The 19,836-nt window shown below is 35.6% G+C and overlaps 1 protein-coding gene across 4 annotated transcripts in view; it reads right to left on the bottom strand.

The window, feature by feature from the left end:
- Window positions 1-5,214: 5,214 nt before the first annotated feature.
- Window positions 5,215-19,836, bottom strand: part of MCA1 (PLAC8 family protein) — a 134,259-nt gene continuing 119,637 nt past the window's right edge. For all 4 annotated transcript variants that reach the window (XM_089437429.1, XM_089437431.1, XM_089437430.1 and 1 more), the window contains exons 5-7: window positions 6,301-6,407; window positions 5,912-6,005; window positions 5,215-5,815 (exon numbers count right to left, since the gene is read on the bottom strand). In XM_089437429.1, the coding sequence (XP_089293555.1) occupies window positions 5,763-5,815; window positions 5,912-6,005; window positions 6,301-6,407 (254 nt within the window). In that variant the 3' untranslated portion in view covers window positions 5,215-5,762. The remainder of the gene's footprint in view (window positions 5,816-5,911; window positions 6,006-6,300; window positions 6,408-19,836) is intronic.

Below are 19,836 nucleotides of genomic sequence, written 5' to 3'. Positions count from 1 at the left end.
GTTACAAGAATATATAGTAAAGAAACACACTTTACCTAACTCTACACTAGACCAAGTTATACTTAACTATTTCCTATGTGTCGGAATATCCTAACATCCCCCCTTAAGAACAACTTGGGATAGGATTGAAAGTTGTACAAATATGACACAATAGGAGAAGGAAGGAGGCATTAGATCCCATGTGTGATTGTTTTCTTATGGTTCATGAATGTTTAAATAAGCAAAAATTGTCTTATATTGATCACCCCCTCCCCCTCTCAGTATAAGTGTGTGTTCAACTATTGGTGATTAGCAATACCACATCAATGTGTGAAAATCATATATACCGAAGGTAAATCAAGAAAGCACTACAAAGTATAATAAGGGGAAATCATGATACAAAGACACCTTATCGACATCCCAACCACGAACAAATACTTCAATCAATCAATGTACCAACATTGCTCATGGGGAATCAATTAACTTATCTCTCAAAGAATATTGATACCAATTTTAGTAAGTCCCATAATATATCTTGAAAATCGTATAGGCGTAACATTCCACAAATGATCAAACTAAGATAGTTAAGTCATATTACAATTCAACAATTACGCTCAACACTTAGAAGTGCATACCATCATGCATCATCAACAATGACAGCATCAATAAACAAACAATCAAGTGAATTTATTACAAATAAAAGTAAAATATGTTAAAGCCTTTTCATCAATATGTTTTACGGACAAAATTTTTTTAAAGAGGAAAGCAATCTCATGAACATAAATAGAATGTAAATATAAATAATAACATATAATTAATGAAGCCTTGATGGGTAGCCTAGTTGGTTGAAGCCCCCTTCCCCCCCCCCCGACAAGTCTTTGGCCTTCTGTCATGGGGCGCGAGTTCAATTGTCCTTTGGTCCATCAGGGTTAGACTCCGCCAATTGAGTTGACTAGGCGTGAGGCCCTTTCGGGTGGGCCAGCATAGGGTTGTTACTACGAAAAAAAAACAGAGGGGACATATGAAAGAACATGTCCCAACTAAAAGACATGGTTCTTAATAAAAATACACTCCTACACAACTACCTATATGGGACCCTCATTTGTAATCATATCATATGATTTTTAATCACACACACGCACACCATATATTTTAGATATTTTATTGGTGAGCCAAAATTAGTTGTTACAGGGAACCTCTATCTTTTTATTGTAAGAGGCAATTATACTTTAGCAACAACGAGAGATACAATGTTCCTTCTTTTGGCTAGTGGATTTTGAATGCTTATATATATGGAATTTTAAGGTCACGGCCAAGCCAAACACCAAATTGGTGTATGAGATCCCCTTGTTTGTGGGACAAGGGACCCACCTCCGCGCAGCGATTTGACTACTAAATCTACGAAGGCATACATACCCTACCCCCTTTGGTTTTGAACCCGTGATCTCTTAAGAGTAAACACATGCTCTTAACCATTAGGTCCACTCATATATATATTTTCTCGCCTTCTCTATTGCATATGCATGTAATTAAGATTTCCTTGTGTTGTGGTGTCCTAATACTAATGTATAGTAGTAGCCTACAACTTATAATACCACATATATATTTTGAAATATGTTGCTAATTAATATACAAAGATGAAGTTTGACAGTTTTTTACAAAAATCTCTTTGATGTTGTTTGTTTCTTTTAGTTGACATGAACTAAAACAAAGTGATTTAGGAAATGATATATGTTTATTCAATATCATGTTAGCAATAATTTATTGTGATAAAGACAATTTAAGACCTTAATTATACATTGATCTTTTTATTTAAATAATATAGCAATAACTAGATGACAATTTAGATAGATAATCTTGGAAATTTTATTTGCACAAATAAAATTGGGCACAAGATGAGATTCAATACAAAATAGGTAATTCCATATAAACATATATATAAACATACTGGCTAAAAAATATATACATGCTCAATGGACTTCAACAAAGCAAGATTATCAACCCTGTAATGAATTAATAATAAATTATTACAAAGACATTCTTAATATCATGAATCTCTTAATTTTAATATAGTAAAATGACTTTCTTAATTGGATTGTAATCAACTTTACAACAAATTTAAAATAAACTTTTTTGAATACATATTTAACATTAAATTAAAAAAAAAAAAAAAACAAAACAAAAATTTATAAAAAAAATTCAACTACCTTGAAAAAAACACAACTATTTAACTATTATATTAAAAAACACCTTTTAAACACAATTTTAATGATAAATTAAAATATAATAAATATAAATAAAATTAGTTTCATTAACATATGTTCTTTACTTTATTGCAAAAAGATATAAGTATTTTAAACATACATGACTACTCAACTATCATCCAAAAAACACTTCATTAACCAAAAAAATATTAACTCAAACAACATAAAATAATCAATATATCTTATAATTTTAATTTAAAAAAACCATCAAAAACTTTTGAACTGCCTATCAAATAATATAAAATTACCACAATATTATTATCACCGCAGAATACTTGAAAACAAAATACTATCACCACTATCTTATCCTACTTTTAAAACTTTATAATACTTCCTCAATAAAATAATAATAATTAAATACAATAGAATTTTCTCATCTCATAATTATAATATTTTATAAATTATATATATATATATATATATTTTTTAAATCTAAATTTAAATATATTATACACTTAGAAAAAATAATAATAATTGAGAATAACATTTTTTAATATAAAAAATTATTATGAATTAAAAAAACTAATGTTTTTTATTGACAACTAAATTGTATTTTAGTAAACTGTAAATTCATCTGATTTAAATCAGTTTACATTTATTTTAATTTTAAATTAGTTTATATTTATTTTGATTTTAGATCTACTAAACAAGGATTAAATCTCTTTTCACCTTGAAAAGAGCTTTGCATATCAAAGAGATTTGAACTTGATCCCTTTGGAGGCTTGGTATATCCAAAATTAAGATGGATCTGGATTGACTTAATTTTTCATTTTAAATAGGCTATATTCCACATGAATAACATGGGTCAATAATACCATATGCCATTTTTATTTTTATTATTATTTTATTTTTATTTAGTTTTTTATTTTTATTTATTTCTATTTTATTTTAACATAGTTAAAATGTTTGCATTACATTACATTAATTGTTTAATTTTATTTTATTTTTATGTAATTTGACCTAGTCAAAATGTTAAAAATTATATCATAACATAGCTGAAGAGCACCCTTAGCACAATCATTTTTTATTAATTAAAAAAATTGCATTACATTACATTACATTAATCTTTTTGTTTATTTTTATGTAATTTGACTGGGTCAAAATGTTAAACATTATATTGTAATATCGCTATCAAACTGGGGTGAAGCCCCTAGTGGCACAATTATTTTTGATTAATTAAAAAAAATAAAAATATATAAAATAGGTTAATAATTCAAAACACCTTAAGTTTATCTGAGCTACTTTTTGGAAGGTTTTCTAGTGTATTTCTGGTCTATTTGGTTTAAATTCAGTAAGTATTTTTTGGAATCACAAATTTGACTTAAAAACTCCCCACAATCTGAATGCTCCAATAAATTTTCAAGATGCTAGAATCCATATATACAATCAAAAGCACATTTAAATTTATTATATTTTTAAATTTAAATTCAAAAATAAAAAAAAAAACAAATCAAAAAAACAAAACCAAAAAAAACAAACAAACGCACAACCAAATCCGTCACTTACATTTCTTTATTTTTCTAATTAAACTTATCACTTTTTAGGACAACATTTTCTTAATCCATTTCCTTTTTAATGTAATTTTAACCTCTTATGCTTTTTATTTTTAATCTTATTTTTTTTCCTTTTACGAGGATTTAAGAATTTGTACATTTTTCCTTTTAGGAGGTGAAAACCGAGTGGGATTTGTCCAAAAACACTACAAGGTAACTATATTGAAAATTAAGCTAGTTCTCCATATAAATTTGATTGTTGTATCTAAAAAATCAGTTTCTAAACACTACGCTGAACATAAAACAAGATAAATGATATTGTTTAACACAATAATGATTCAATTTCTGAACACTAAGCTGACCATAAAACGAGATAATACGAAATTGCTTAACACAATAACAGACTTAAGGGCTCCCTGATGGGAATCACGGCTCGTTACGAAGCAAAGTCCTCAGCACGAAGTTTCTAGGACCATACCCCGCCGAAGATTCAGGCCGAGCTTCAAGACATGGAAGAAGAGATCAGACAAGAGAGTCAGTAAATCCTAGAGTCTGAGATTTTGGCTGGGGTTGCACCGTGGGTTCCAGACACTGGTAATTCCACAGGACACCAGAACCACTACCTACATACAGTAGATCTATAATTGCACATGAAGTTGCTCCTCAGCAAAGTTCTGCGAAAAATGAATCAAACACAGGACAATCTACTGAATAATCTGGACTAATTGAAGAACCTGATGTTGACTGTTGAAGGATGCTTGGCTAGGCTTGAGATGGGCTCGCCTCCAAGCTCTCCCAATCCTTCATCCTTCACTTGGAAGGTTGAAGAACAAACTATCAACCTATCCTTCCTTGTTGTCCAGAGAGGTCATGCTTTTCTCGTCTCTAATGGTTAATTTATGGTTTTCTATTTCAGTCTTCAGGAGCTTTAAACCCCCTTCTTTCAAGAATTTTTTTTTATGTTTTCAGTACTCAACGGACTCCCTGGGAGCTGCAAAACTGGATTATTTTGGACTGATATCTCTCTACTGGTTTCCTCATTCTTGGAGCAGCAGCTCAACTCTCTACTTTTGGTCAAGTCATTTTTCATTCTTTTCAAGTTTGGGATAGTAAGCTCTATTCTCTTCTCTCTCTGGTCTGGTTCCCTTAGCGGCAGCCCAGAGACTAAGAATTTTTCAAATTGATGTAATTTTCTGAAAATCTAATGCAAATTCCCAACTTAACAAAAAATCAACACGACCAAAAAAATAAAAAATGAAAATTAATAAGAAATTTGTTATTTATTAGAAAAAAATGGGGACGGCATAAGGTCATTGCCATTGATAATTAACCCAAGGGCAGCATCATTACTTCAAGGCACAATTCAGCATGCTTAATCAAGTGCTAATTTACCAATTTTTTATTGCTCTGCTAAACAAGCTGCATTCCCACGGAGAGAATTCTAATTTCAATCTATGTATATGCATGCAAGAAAATCATAGCCCAACCAAAAATTAGTTGCAAATTTGATCATATTATGTATACAGATGTCCTCTCTCCCGAGGCCTACAAGACATCTATGTACATAAAAGGAAAAAGAAATCAAATATAGCTACCATGTGCATGAATCCATGAAACTATAAATTGCCCTATGATGACCTATCCCCTAGCCAAAACTCTCCTGGTAAAACATGTATGTCTCATACAATAAAATCAAACACACTCTCCCTGGTCCCTGTCCCTGTACCCATCCCTACAGAAAGATCAAATAATAATGATATAAATTACAACAAATTCTATTTACTGATCAGCCTTGGATGATTACATTCTTTGGCACATTGTTGTGTACTGCTGCAGACCCTGCTAGAAGATTTAATGCACCATGAACTAGGCATCTCTAATTCTCTTTAAATCTGTTTTGGAATATTGGATCATCCAAAGATGCTTTCCTGGAAAATATGCAATTCTGATGTTCTTGGGGAATGTAGCAATGCTTTTGGATCTGCCAAGGAAGATATCCACGTCAATCTTTCTAAGAGAGGCACTTTCAAGATTCCATTTGTTGAGAAGGTGGTGGGCTCATTTTTTTCATGTGCGAATCTGTAAAATTGACCAGTTGTCAGATTGAATGGTCTCTAATTTCTATGGGAGGTCCAATTTCATAACCATGAATTACAGGTAGGATTTGAAACTTACCATCCAGCCCTCGGCATTCAATTTCACGCCATTCTTGGACAAGCGCACAGCAACAGCATGTGATGTGCGTTAAGAAATCGTCACACATGCCTCCCTGCAGAAACAGTGTCGTTGAAATCAGAGCAAAGGATTTCATATCCACTAAATCAACATTCACTGCAAAGAGACTACAAATACTGTTTACATTAACTGTTGAAATAGAGACAATTCAACCTTAGGGCTATCGAAATAAAGATATCTTTACATTTCAGTAAATCTAGCTTTTAAGAGGCTAACGATTCCATCTCCACGAGCTTCCAGAAGTGGCACAATTTTCCAATCCTCATCTTCCAAAGGATATTAAGAAGTTCATTATCAATAAAAAGTAGACTAAAGAGAAAAAAGATTACCGCAATGTTCAACAATTTTCTAAGCTTCCGGCGCATACAGCAGGTATAGCAGCAGCACGCAAATACAAGTGAATATGTCATCAGGTCATTGCAAGCCTGCTCTGGAGCTGAAACAAAATGGCAAAACGAAGGATATAAAAATCATGGTAAAATATAAATGTTGTGTTGGATAGGTATGCATATAACTCTCAAACAAAATATTTGCAACGTAACACTGACATGAGCTCCACATTCTAATGCATAATAATAAATGATTGCTACATTATCTAATTTTTTGTGCACAACGAAGTTCCCACTAGAGATTAAAAGCTAACAAGAAGATGTCGGATATGTTATGATAAGTTCCCACTAGGGATGAATATCCAGTACCCAAAAATTAGCAGCTTGCCCTGTCAGTCATCTAGGGCTGTTAAAGTTAATAGCTCAATTTTCATCTATGGGCTACTTCTGTCAATGGAGTTGTTTGATCCCCGAATTGAGCTAATGGGTGTGAACCAGAAAAATCTTGAATGGTGTTTGTCAATGGCGTTGAGTTACCAAGTTCTTCATCCTTGGTTGCACTGTGTATAGTTCCTCAAATTGCATTTTCCAAACAAACTAGAGCTAATCAATTTGATTTTGTAATAAATCTCTTACAGAACACATATATGGGCATTTAAGGAGATCTATATCATCAAGTTGACCTACCAAAACATCTTGTGGTAATGAAAAAATCTTGTTCCAGATGTATCAAGGTTCAGACTTTTGTTTGAATTTCATCTCACATCTTCCCTTGGCATTCGTAACAGATTGCCTAGAAATTCTGGGCCTTCCCAAGAATTTCCATAGGTCCCATGATTTTTCCATATCCTACACTTTGTAGAAAGAATCCAATTGATCTTGGGTAGTCTCATAGTTCATGAAATATCTCCTATGTGAGTTTAATTAATTATTTAAAGATCAGGTTATAAGATTTACCCTGTCATTAACTGTGGTATTGATTATTCTCTCTCTCTCTCTCCCGGGCTTTGACAACGGAGTGGTGCCTCCTACTAACATAATCGTTAATTTGTTAGTGTGAATATGCTTGTTTCTTTCCCCACTTCCCCTAAGAAAAAATAGAAAAATTCTACCACCAAGCATATCCAATTAAACCCCGATACACTTTCTAATCATATGGATCAAACTAGAGGTTCTACAATAAGTACGCTTGCTACAGGTTGTGTCCAATGAAGTAGAAAAAAAGGAAAAGTGTGATGAAATGTATACTTTCATAAAAAATTTCCAAAGAACCGACACACTAACAAAAAGTCACATCAAATTATATCGATAGATAAATTATATTACACCTAGATTTATGTTTATGATACCAAATTTGTTCCAAAACAGTATAGTAAGGATAAGAATTACCTTCGTGACAAAAATAGTCCAACCCAAAATGAATTTGCCTTTTCAAAACTGTGATAACTTCTAAAATTATCTACTTCTAAGTTTAGTAGGGTAGGGAACCTAAACAAACGTCAATGTTCCATTTTCAACACCCACTTAATGACTACTTTATTTTCATTTACACCAAGCATCTCCCTATGATTCTAAGGCTTCTTCCTGCTCTAAGGTGTTGTAAAGATGTTTGTAACTCAATCCTCAGTTTTACATTGTTAGATTATCCTAAAACCAGCTATCTAACCAACGTATCAAATCTAGTTACATGCAGCGGAAAACAAAAAAAACAATCACAGTGCACAACTATTTCTGTTTTTTTAGATCAATTCATAATTCAAAATATCTTCAGAACTTACAAGAGCTCTCTTATAGGGAAAATGGCCATGAAAAATTAACAAATGAACAGAAAACCTGGAAAATTCCAGTTTGCACAGAAATCAAAGAAGATTTGCACCACATGTGTGCCTTGCTCTCCAATCCATATGGCCAGTTGTACACACACTCTTCCTCAATGCTGGTTGGCTGCCTTCTCCTTACTGAACTACTGCTGAAACTCCACGCCAATGGCTGAAAATCAGATCTCTGATTTTCTCAGATCTCTGATTTTCTCCTTCATTCACTTGACTTGTCAAATGAACACTTTCTGTCTTTGTCCTTTGCCTCCTCTTTCTTCTCTCTCTTTGATAACTTTGACATGAGCCAAAACCTAATCTTCAATGGTTAAGATCTATCCATGAGATCAATGGCTCTCTTTTAATTAAATCATTAAGTGACCCAATTTAGTCACTTTATTAATCAAGAGTCACTTTTAATAGAAAGGTTTCACTTTAATAATTAATGAATTCAGCGAATCTTTGTAAAAAGCATTGGATACATTTAATAAATTAATAATGATTTCCATAAGTAAACACCCTCATGGAAATACCTATATGAGCTACAAACACTAACACTCTCTCTTAGCAAGGAAGGAATTCTCCACCACTCCAAACTTATCTCGAAACCAAATGAACTTGGCCTTCACCAAGGGCTCGCTGAAAATCTATGCCAACTGCTCCTCTGTCGAAATATATATTGAAGCTTGAGCATTGTGTCTCTAATGAAGTGGTATTTGATCTCAATGTGCTTTGACCTATCGTCAAACATTGGATTTTTTGAGAGTTTGAAACAACTCTAGTTATTGCAGCGGATCATTGTCGGCTCAAGCTTTTGACCAAACAACCCTGTGAGTAGCTTGTGAAGCCAAATGGCTCCACAACTAGCTAGACTAGCTGACATGTACTCTGCCTTAGATGAACTCAATGCTACTAAGGTTTGCTTCCTACTAAAGTAGAAAATGACTGCTGACCCCAAATTGAAGCAACGCCCAAAGGTGCTCTTCTGATCTAGATTCTATATCACTGCCTTTCCAATCTGAATCCGAGTACCGTTGAAACTTCACACCATCTCCACCAAGGTATTGCAATCCATATCCTAATGTGTCTTGCAAATATCTAAGCAAATGCTTTGCAACAACCCAGGGAACCTCCCTTCGTTCCACTATGAACTAGCTCAGGGTGTTAAGAACAAAGTCAGTGTCTCGTCTAGTGTTGAGCATATACATCAACAAGCCAATCAATTGTTTGTACTATCTGGAGTTTGCCAACTTTGACACTGAAGAATCAATCTTCTTCAAGTTGGTCACCATCAAAGTGGCCATCGTTCTGTTGTCATCAATCCTTAATCTCTTTAGGATCTCTAGTGTACTTCCCCTATTTGAGGGAGATCTCACCCAATTTCTACCAAACCTCAAGTCCCAAAAAGTAATGCATCAGCCCAATATCCTTCATCTCAAATTTTGATGTTAGATCTTATTTGCAACATGCAATTAGTCTCTTTGCACCTATCAGAATGTGATCTTCCACATACAACCCCAAAATGAGGGCCTCAGATCCACCCAACAAGAAGTATAGGTTGGGATCTGCCTCACTCTTGGTGAAACCTATGCACTGCATATAGTTGTCAATCTTTGCATGCTAGGACCTAGAGCCTATTTGAGTCCATACACAGCTTTCTTAAGCCTACATACACGTGTCTCTCTATCATGTACCTCAAACCCTTGTGGCTGCTTGATTTAGACTTCTTCCTCAATGATGTTGTCGAGCAAGGTGGTCTTCACATCCATCTGGAGGATGCTCCATCCCATCTCAAAAGTTATTGAAAGAACTACTTCAACAAATGAGTATCTGGCAACAGGAACAAAAGTCTCCTCATAATCTACTCCCTCTTTCTAAGAGAACCCATGAACCACAAATATGGCCTTGTATTTCTCTACCTTGCCATTTGTTGCATGCGTTACCTTTTAAATGCCACTTGGAAGTCGCAACTGACTTCCCCTTTGGTCTCGACCAATGTTACTTGGGAGCGGGAGCGAAAGCGGGAGGGAGTGAAAACGAGAGCGACATTTTCAGAAGCTCCCGGTTTGGGAGCGAATCCCGGAGCGTTTTTTATATAATATATATATTTTTTATATTTTGATACATATATGTCAACAAAAACATGTAGAATATGAATTAGATATAAAAAACAAAAAAAACATAGATTGAACCATACAACAACAATCATCTAGAAGTTATAATCTTCATCAACCACGTCCACAAGTTAGTAACATAATAACATACAACATATTGAGTCTCATGATTCATCAATCTTAAAGTTTCAAGCTTTCAAAATTCAATATATAACATTTATCATCATTGATCACCAAAGTTGTACTTGTAAGCTAAGTGTAACCATTACAACAAATAATATCTAACATGAAATGAAATGTTATAAAATGAAATGAAATGAAACAACTTTCAACTTTCATGAAGCATCATATTCATAATTCATTACTAATGAGTTATAATTGCCAACTTCAAACTTAAATTGTCATATATTGTTTAGAAAAATATCATTGTTAATAAGAAACAATGATACACTAGTAGAGTTACATTGTTAAGTGTAACTCTTTCATAATAACTATGAAAGAGTCAATAGTTATAAAAGCTACTAGAAACTAGAAAAGAGAAGTAAATCTATTATCTATTTCTTATGCTTGGGCCTCTTGCCACCATGAGAAATGTCTAATTTTTTAGTCTTGTTGGAAAATCAGGATCTTTGTCATTAATATCACCCTCTAAGCATTAGACATTTTCCTTAATCTTCATTTTCATCCTTTTACTTTAAGAATTTAACATTACCATGAATAGCATATCAATACTAGGGCCTAGACTTGATCATTAAGCTGCCCCACTCAAAAATTATGTGTTTCTTTAAAAAAAAAAATGCATTTTGAACATTACTACAAAAAAAAATTGGAAAAAAAAAGCAAAACGCTCTCGAAAAGGCAGGGAGCGAAAAAAAATTTAGGGAGCGCGCTCCCGAGTCGCTCCCGCGCGGATTGGGAGTGGGATCGGGGGGAACGCTCCCCCACAACATAGGTCTCGACACAATCTCTCAAACATCATTCTTCATGATGGCGTTGTGCTCTTCCACCATGGCATCTCTCCACACCTACTAATTGTCTACTTCCTCAAAGTTGGAAGGCTTTGAGTCTATGATGTTTGTCATTAAAACCATGTATATTGAAAACTTCCGCAAAGGAAATCTCTAACTGAAAGTGGTCTTGCAAGGCTCAACACGCTTAGGAGCGTCCTACAAAGTTTTCTCCACCCACCTAGGGCTCCTGACTGATGTTGAAGGAGCTTACTACTCCTACACTTATGGTTAGGTATCTCTACTACTAGAAGTCTCTACTCTCAACTCCTCCTTTGGTTCTTGTTGACCATATACATGTCAACAGTTCTAAGAAGCAGAGTACATAAGTGTGTTAAAAAAAATTCAATAATTATCATCATTTTAATCTCAAATTATGCTTTTGTATTGTAAAAATGATTCTAGTATGATTATTAAGCCATGTAACAATAGCTAGGCAAGCCTATGATTCTTCTCAAAGGGTTTCACTCTAAGGAGTTTTTTAACCTCCCCAATGTGAAAATTCCTAGATCTAACAACTCAAGAATCCTACTACAACCAGCTGAATCTACTTCGCCTAGAACGTAAATTAAATTACAGACTTATTTCATATTTCTTCTTGAAATATTGAAGTAAATTACTGAAGCAACCTACACAAAATTAAATATGATTTTGAAACATAGAAACTGAGCAAGGAAATACAAACACATAGAACACCGTTATTTTTGGACAAAACCCAATGCGGGAAAACCGATGCAGCAACTCAGACGATTTATTATTATTAAGCAATAGCAAATTCTGAATACATCTCTGAATACCTCACAAGGTTATTCTGTGACAGAGAAAAATACTGGCAAAAGCTTTGTGAGATTACCTCAGACAATCACTGAGAAAAAGTCATGGCTGATCTAGCTCTTGGATGAGGTGCCCTTGGCAGGCCCTGCGCTGCTTCTACGATGTCCTAGCGTCAACCCTCTTAGGCACAGCGTTACCCAATTGGGGAATCGATCAGTAGCCTAGAGTCACTACTCTTAGCCTCCCGATCTCACACCCCGGCTTCCAACTGTTGAAACTGACTCTCTGCCCTGATTTTCGACTTTCTCTCTCTCCCTCTGTGTTGCCTCTACATGGCCCTTCTGGCCCAACATCAGCCTCTGCTTGAGAGTTGCTGGATCACTCTTTGTCTCTCTTTGCTGATGATTCTCCGGCTAAGAATCTCTCTCGAGAAGTTGCTATCCCTGCCCCTCAACTGCAAGAAATCTCCTCAATCAAACTTTCCTCCTGAGAACTTCTCACTTCAGAAAAAGTGTATCCCTCGAGGATGGACTCACTTGGAAGTGCGAAACATTGGGTTAAAAACTCTATAAATAGGTTATTCCTCTCTTATTAAATATTTTTATTATTATTTTTACTCGTTAGTGTAAAAATATTTTTATTATTATTAGCCAAGTTCAATGTGTTTACTCTAGCCCAATACCTAAAGCAAGATACTTGTGCTAATAGATAATCCAACCGCTGACTATGACTATCACTAAAATTGGTTTTTGGGCTAATTCTTTGTGTTTGGAGGCGTCTCACACTTGTTTGGAGGCCATACGTCACATTTTTGGGGTCATTTGCCTTAGTCACAGGCCTAGGAGGCCTCATTTGCACTAGTCGTGAGGGTTTGAGGGGCTAAATCTTTGTTTCAAGCTAATCTCTGTGGTTGCAGGTGTTTGGGGTACCAATCATTCCCTCTTTGAAGCCAAGTCACTCTTCTTGGTGTCTTTTAGCTTGACATATCAGCCATTGGAACTAGGTCACTAGGCCTTAAGGGTTTGCTCTCTCTCTATCATCCCTCTTTCCTTGACTGTCATGTGTAATCAGATCTGAAGTAATATAACAGTAGCATAACCACTTAATAATCCAGTCTAAGATAAGCCAAATAAGCTATCAGAGTATATCACACATTAAATTCTAAGGCTTAATCATCGTTCTAGTATTTGTGTTCTCTTGTGTTGATAACTATCCTAAGGTCTGATATAAATCTTCAGAGGTCTGATATAAAGGTTGCAGCATTATAATCTCTAAGGCGCAGTCCTAAAATCAAGTCTTCATTGAACTTAATAGGCTAAAGGAGCATTGCATACTGATTAAGGACTTAACCATTGTTAATTCAAGTTCATTTGCAAGTAACTTTGGGACTGTTTTCGTAACAATAAGTGGGCTGATCTGATTGGCATGAATATTCATTGAAGTCTGGTCAATCATTGAATGATAAGAATATCGGTTAAGTGATTGCATTAGTTTCTCTTTGATCTTGAGGATAAAGCTAGTACTTGGCATACTAACTTTTGCATCATCACATGGTTGTCTTTCTTCGTAGCATCTCATGGTTGTTGAATGCATTTGTTAGTCTCTTCTTGCATCATCTATCACTGTTAGCAATCTCATTGTTTTATTGGTGCTTGTTGCTATTTTAAGAAACATCAAAGTTCCTCTTGTTCCTAATTGCTAAGAAACATAAGTATAAGAGAACTATTCTGATTCACACATAAATAAGCATCTTGGATCATTAAGTAATAAATATTGCTTATATTGCTTCATTGAGGTAAAGTTCTCTCTAGAGTGCTTCATCCATTTGATATTTTCATCTTGACAACCTGTGTTGAAAAGTAACATTGTGAACATCTTGATTTCAAGTGGTTTGCCATTGTCATGTTGAAGCATTTTATATATGTTTGTAATCTCATTGAAGCAAATCTTAACATCATTTGCATTTTCATCCTAAGTAGAATTGCATATTTAAAATTTACCTACAAGCATAAGCTTGGTTGTAAGAGAGATACAACCACCTTCTTCATCCAGCTCGAGAATCCTAGATCCTCATTCGTAGTTAACACCAGTGACTTTGTAGTTCTTTTGTGGGGAATCTGTTGTAGTAACAGAGGCACTTGGGTGGTTAAAACTCCAAAGGAGGTATCGTTAATGAGGCCATAGCCTCCTTCTCGTGGACTTCTCTCTACAACTTGCATTCGAGACTAGCTTCGAATTAAAGAAGGATTCACTTAGATTAGCCATTTAACTAAAATTGACCACGATCTTGCATCTCACTTTAGATTAGGTCCTGCAATTCATTTAGGATAGATTTTGCATCTTGCAACAACTGTTCATCTGCTAACTTGATATATTAATCTCTATTGTGCAAGTAATTAATCTTGAAGGCACTAGTCTATCGCTTATATCTTAAAGAATCTAATTCGGTTGTGCTTAATAATCTTACTTGTCACGTAATTTTAAGTCAAGTTGCTACGGCATTCAGTTGTATCTCTTGGATTTGTTGGTTTCCAACAGGTTTTATCAACCTTCCATCTATAGGGACTACCCCCTTAGCCTACACTTAGGAGATAGCTTAAAAGGAAAGTACATGGATCAAAATGACAGCCCTTGCCCTAATCATTGTCGCATAAGGTGTACAATTCGAGCAACAACAGTTCCTCTTCCTAAGGCCCCTTGGCAACCGCTGGTAGGTCCTGAGATTTCCTAGATGCCAAGTTCTAATCAAACTCGACATCTCAACTCATCGCTATCTTCCATTGATCTCTCAAGAAGACTCGATAAGCCTTTGAATCCTCAATGTATCCCACCAGGATGCCTCTCTCACCCAAGGGTTGCAACTTTGCCCTCTTTTTCATAGGTATGTGGATGTAGACTAGACAACCAAATATCCTACAATGTCCTATCTCAGGCTTCTTACCTGTGAATGCTTCCTCCAATGTCTTATCCTCCAGAATCTGTCGTGGGCTCTTATTCTACAAATACACAATTGTGTTGCATGCCTCAACCCACAGAATCACCTGCAAACTCTAATCATGGAACATGGCATTCACCGCACTGATGATAGATTGTAGGCCACTATCTTCTCCCTCTTGATCCCTACCTCCTTGTAGAAATCAATGAACTCATTAGAGATGTATTCACCCTTGTTTTCTGTCCTCCGCACCTTGATCTTCCTTCCTATCATGTTTTCCACCTGATCTTTGAAAGCCTTGAAATGATTGAAAACTTCACCCTTGGTCTTGATGAAGTAGATCCATGTCTTCCTGGAGAAGTCATCAATGAATGTCACATGGTAATATGTGCCCTTTACTGAAGATACTGACATAGCCTCTGCTAAATCAGAATGGATCAAATCCAAAATGCCTTTGGATCCAGTCTCACTGCGAGGGAAAGATGCCTTGACATTTTTTCCCAATGCACACCATGTGCACACCCCTTATTGGTCCAGATTGAAGTTTGGAAGCGCAACGACCATATGTCTCAATAATATTAGGGCTTTGTGATGGAGATGCCCCATCCTCTTATGCCAAAGCTTGCACATGCTCTCACTAGTGTGCACTAGTTCCTGAGCAGGCTGACCCTCCCATACTCCAATCCTCACTGCAGTGTCTGGATTGGCTCTCTCTAGGTAGATGAACACTTGCCCCCTCCGGAAGTTAACCTCATAACCTTTGTCCTCTATGACTAAGATGGACAATAGGTTCTTTAGGCCAGGTACATAGAGTAACTCCTATGCATCAAAGGACCCTGTAGACTCAAGCTGGAACGGAATTGTCCCCTGTTCCCTCACTGCATACTTGGCATCATTGGTAAGCTCAACATGGATCCTTGAGTCGTCCTATGAAAAACTAATGAATAGCTCTCTAGCCTTTGTCATGTGGCAAGAGGTTCCATTGTCCAAGTACTAGGTGCTTCTACCAATAGAATTAGTAGAAAGGAAAGACATGAGTGAAAAGTCACTCTTGAAATTGGAAGAAAGCTCGCTTAATTGTATTTGTTGTCACTGCAATTATCTACAACTTCCCCTTGCCCTTCTTCCCCTATGGAAACTAAGAAGCAAAATGACCATTTTTATGGAAAATATAACATTTGATCTTGCACATATCTCTCTCCTATTTGAGTTGTTGTCCCTACCCCTAATTATCACCCTTCTTGATGGAAACTTTCCCTTTGGTCTTCTTTGTCTTGTTGACCAGGGCCAAGTTTTCATTTATTGTTCCTTCCTGCTTGCTAGTCATGAACTCTGTTGGACATTGGATAACCCAACGCTCCCTGTTTGTTTCGCGACATGGACTAACCGCCTCTTGTGGATCCTTATCTCTGGCGATGCGATCGTTGACTAACACCTACGGGTTTTTGTCTAATGGCAATCATGATTCCCAACAAGTAGTGTCAGAGCATAGGTCACGGGTTCGATACACACCCGGCTTGTGTTGGGGGGGAGATTGTTGGACATTGGATAAACCAATGCTCCCTATTTGTTTCGCAACATGGACTAACCACCTCTCGTGGATCCTTATCTTTGGTGATGCGATCGTTGACTAACACTTACGGGTTTTGGTCTAACGACAATCGTGATTCCCAACAAACTCCTTATTAGTCTCCTCTTGGATGCAGTCATCCCAATGTTTCTCCCACTTGGGAAGATGTTCCCAAGCACATATGCCCATGATGAAAGGTCCCCAAGCCTTGGTGAACCCATTCAAAGCAACATTCACTAGCTCTGCATCCTTTCAACTTCACCAATAGTTGCAAGCTAGTGACAAATTTGTGTGATCCTCATAAGGTAGTTGGTCATATCGTCGAAGGGGTTCATTCTACACTCTCTAAGCTTAGTTTTGAGAATTATTTGCTAACACATACTATCACTTTGAAAAAGCAATATCAAGGGATCAAACATCTCTTTAGATATGGCCTTTTATGCAACATGCATAATAAGATGATCCTTAATAGCTTAAAGGATCACCCTCTATTCCTTTATGTCCTTGAAGGTTCTTATCCCACGTTGCTTGTACCGTCGAGTCTACAGTTGTTGATGTTATCACCACTGGCTTTTGCGTGCTCCATGAGGTCTGCATTGAATCTAGAGGAAGGTTGGACATGAATTCCAATAAGTCTTCCTCCTTGAAGATCACTGAGATTCGTGCCTTCCATGGCAAGAATTTTGAAACCTTGTCAAGTTGATCCTCAACTTTCACATTGGTTACTGACAAGGTTGTCTTAAGCTTCATCTCTCAAGCTCGCTAAAGTAACCTAAAAATAACAATACATCTGCTTTTCTCTTAGAGCGATTGCTTTGATACCACAATACATTATCCTAAAACCAATTATCTAAGCAAACAGACAATCTAGTGAAAGAAATTGACAACAAAATGCTCAAAAAACTAGTCATAGGCTTCCAATTCTAGATTGTTGGAAGTGGTCATTATCTTTTCTCTTTCACGTAATGGGGGGTTTGCTTCAAAAAATTTGCCCATCTTGTTGACCTAGATGATTGCTCCTCTATGATCTTTACTGTCATATTTTGGTAATTCATTCTTAATTCGTTGATGATTTTTGTTTGGGATTCTAGTGTGATATTGACTTCCTGAAAAGAATATCTTAGGATTTCTTGATGGTCATGTTCACTTGCATTTTGTGGACTAGTTATCGACTTTTGATAAGGAAAAGGCTGTACTACTAACGTGTCTATCTTCTCCATTAGTTGACTAATTTGTTCGCTATGGTCATTAAGCGTTTAATGGTTTCGTCGATTCTATTGTCTCTATATAGTTTTTTATCCATCTTCTAAATCAATGTTTTTTGTCCTATCAATTCTATTTGCGACTTTTCCAAGTTGTTGAGAGTCGACAATATTGCACATCATTGACTTCATCTCTATAACAATTCATGTCGGCTTGTAGCTCGTCGTTGTTCATCATTTTAAATTTGGTCTTATTTTTCTCGGTGGAACCCATTTCTTTTTATACATACATACATATATATATATATATAGAGAGATATATATATATATATATATATATATATATATAATAGACTTATTAATACTATATTATTATATTAGTAATTAAACTATATAATTATACAATTAAACTATATAATTATACAATTAAACTATATAACTATTAATTAAATTAATTTAAGTAACAATGGTTTAAGAAACAGCAAGGGGCAGGAAACAATGACTGTAGGGGGCATAACGGTCAAGGTATAACAGAAGAAAAATAGTCAGCAAAGATTTGGTGACAACGGGGGAACACAAGTTTGTTAGCAGAAGTGATGTCAACGGATCGAGTCAGGTTGTGGCAAGGAGACGAAGCATTGATTTATGGCGTGTTTGACATAGTGGCGGGGCACACAGGGGTCGAGGGATGAGGCTATTAGCAAAAGTGAGGTCAGCGGGGGGAACAAGAGTGGATCAACTAAAACGAGCGAATTACATTGGAGCTATGGTGGGGGACGAGGCACTATTTTTGCAGCAGATTTGACTAGTGAGCAGGGTAGGGTGGTTACAACCAAGCGCACAGAGGGGGAATGTAAAGTGGCTGGGTAGGTGGGGGGGAGGTTTGATAGGGCGGCCAACAGCCAAATGAATACAAGATCAGAACAATGAGTGGTGAAATAAATAGTGAAAGAGACGTGGCGTACGAATAGTCTGTGCAGCAGTTGAGCGACCAGAGAGTCGATTGTCTCTTATACCATTGTTGTGAATATAATATAATATATAAAAATAATATAAATAATAACAATCATAATAATTAAATAGTAATTAGTTATTGAAAAGACGTGTCCTTTTGCCTAGTATATAAGCAAGGCCCTCATTTGTAACCATCCATATTCAACATATTCTTCATTCATACATTTATACAATATATTCTTTATTCCTAAAATGGATTCTTTTATTGTATTCCAAACATCTTGGACTATTTGACGTGTGTATACAAACTCATTCTTTACTTAAAAGAGAGAGAGAGTGTGTGTGTATCCATTTTGGGAACAAAGAATATAGTGTATAAATGTATGAATGAAGAACATGTTGAATATGGATAGTTACAAATTAGGGCCTTGCTTATATACTAGGCAAGGTGCCCCCTCATGAATAGTCATGTCCTTTGGGACATGTCTCTTCAATAATTAATTATTATGATTGTTATTATTTATATTAAATATTATATTCATAACAAAAGTCATCAGCAAAAGTAGGGATGTATTTATCTCCCCCAAGAGATTGAGTGGTCATAGGCTTGAAAATGTCACTATGAACCACTACAAGAGGTTGAGACACATGTCTTCTCCTTATGAAAGAATTTGAGTTGCATATATATACACAATTCAAGTGAGCCGTCCCTTCAAGGGGATGGTTATGGCCACACATCCCAAGAGTGTTACTGAACCTACACATCAGATTTCAGCCTTAACCATACCTAGTAATATAATAAAAGGATAAAGCATATAGAATATGTCCTTGGACATAATTACAGGTAAGTATGATACATGAGTTGTGGACATATCTAAGAATATGTCCTTGGACATAATTACAGGTAATAATGATACATGAGTTGTGGACATATCTAAAGATTACACTTATAATTCCAACACTTAGATTCGAATCTTTTTATGTTTATATAATGAATCCAGGATTTGTTTGAAACATGCAGCTGTTCAAAAAATAATGAAGGAAAATAACACACTTTGTAAAACACTAGAATCCATTTTTAACAGGGTTGTATTTATATAATGAAGCAAAATGACCACATTACTTGCCTATCTATAAAGAAAAAATCAATGTACTATACTGCAGAG

This window comes from Pinus tabuliformis, chromosome 5_2 (assembly GCF_031772625.1).
Source record: "Pinus tabuliformis cultivar Carrire ecotype Pingquan chromosome 5_2, CPIR1, whole genome shotgun sequence".
In the NCBI taxonomy this organism is placed as follows: Eukaryota; Viridiplantae; Streptophyta; class Pinopsida; order Pinales; family Pinaceae; genus Pinus; species Pinus tabuliformis.
The sequence above is the reverse complement of the archived record's forward strand: the minus strand, read 5'-3'. Positions and strand labels throughout refer to the sequence as shown.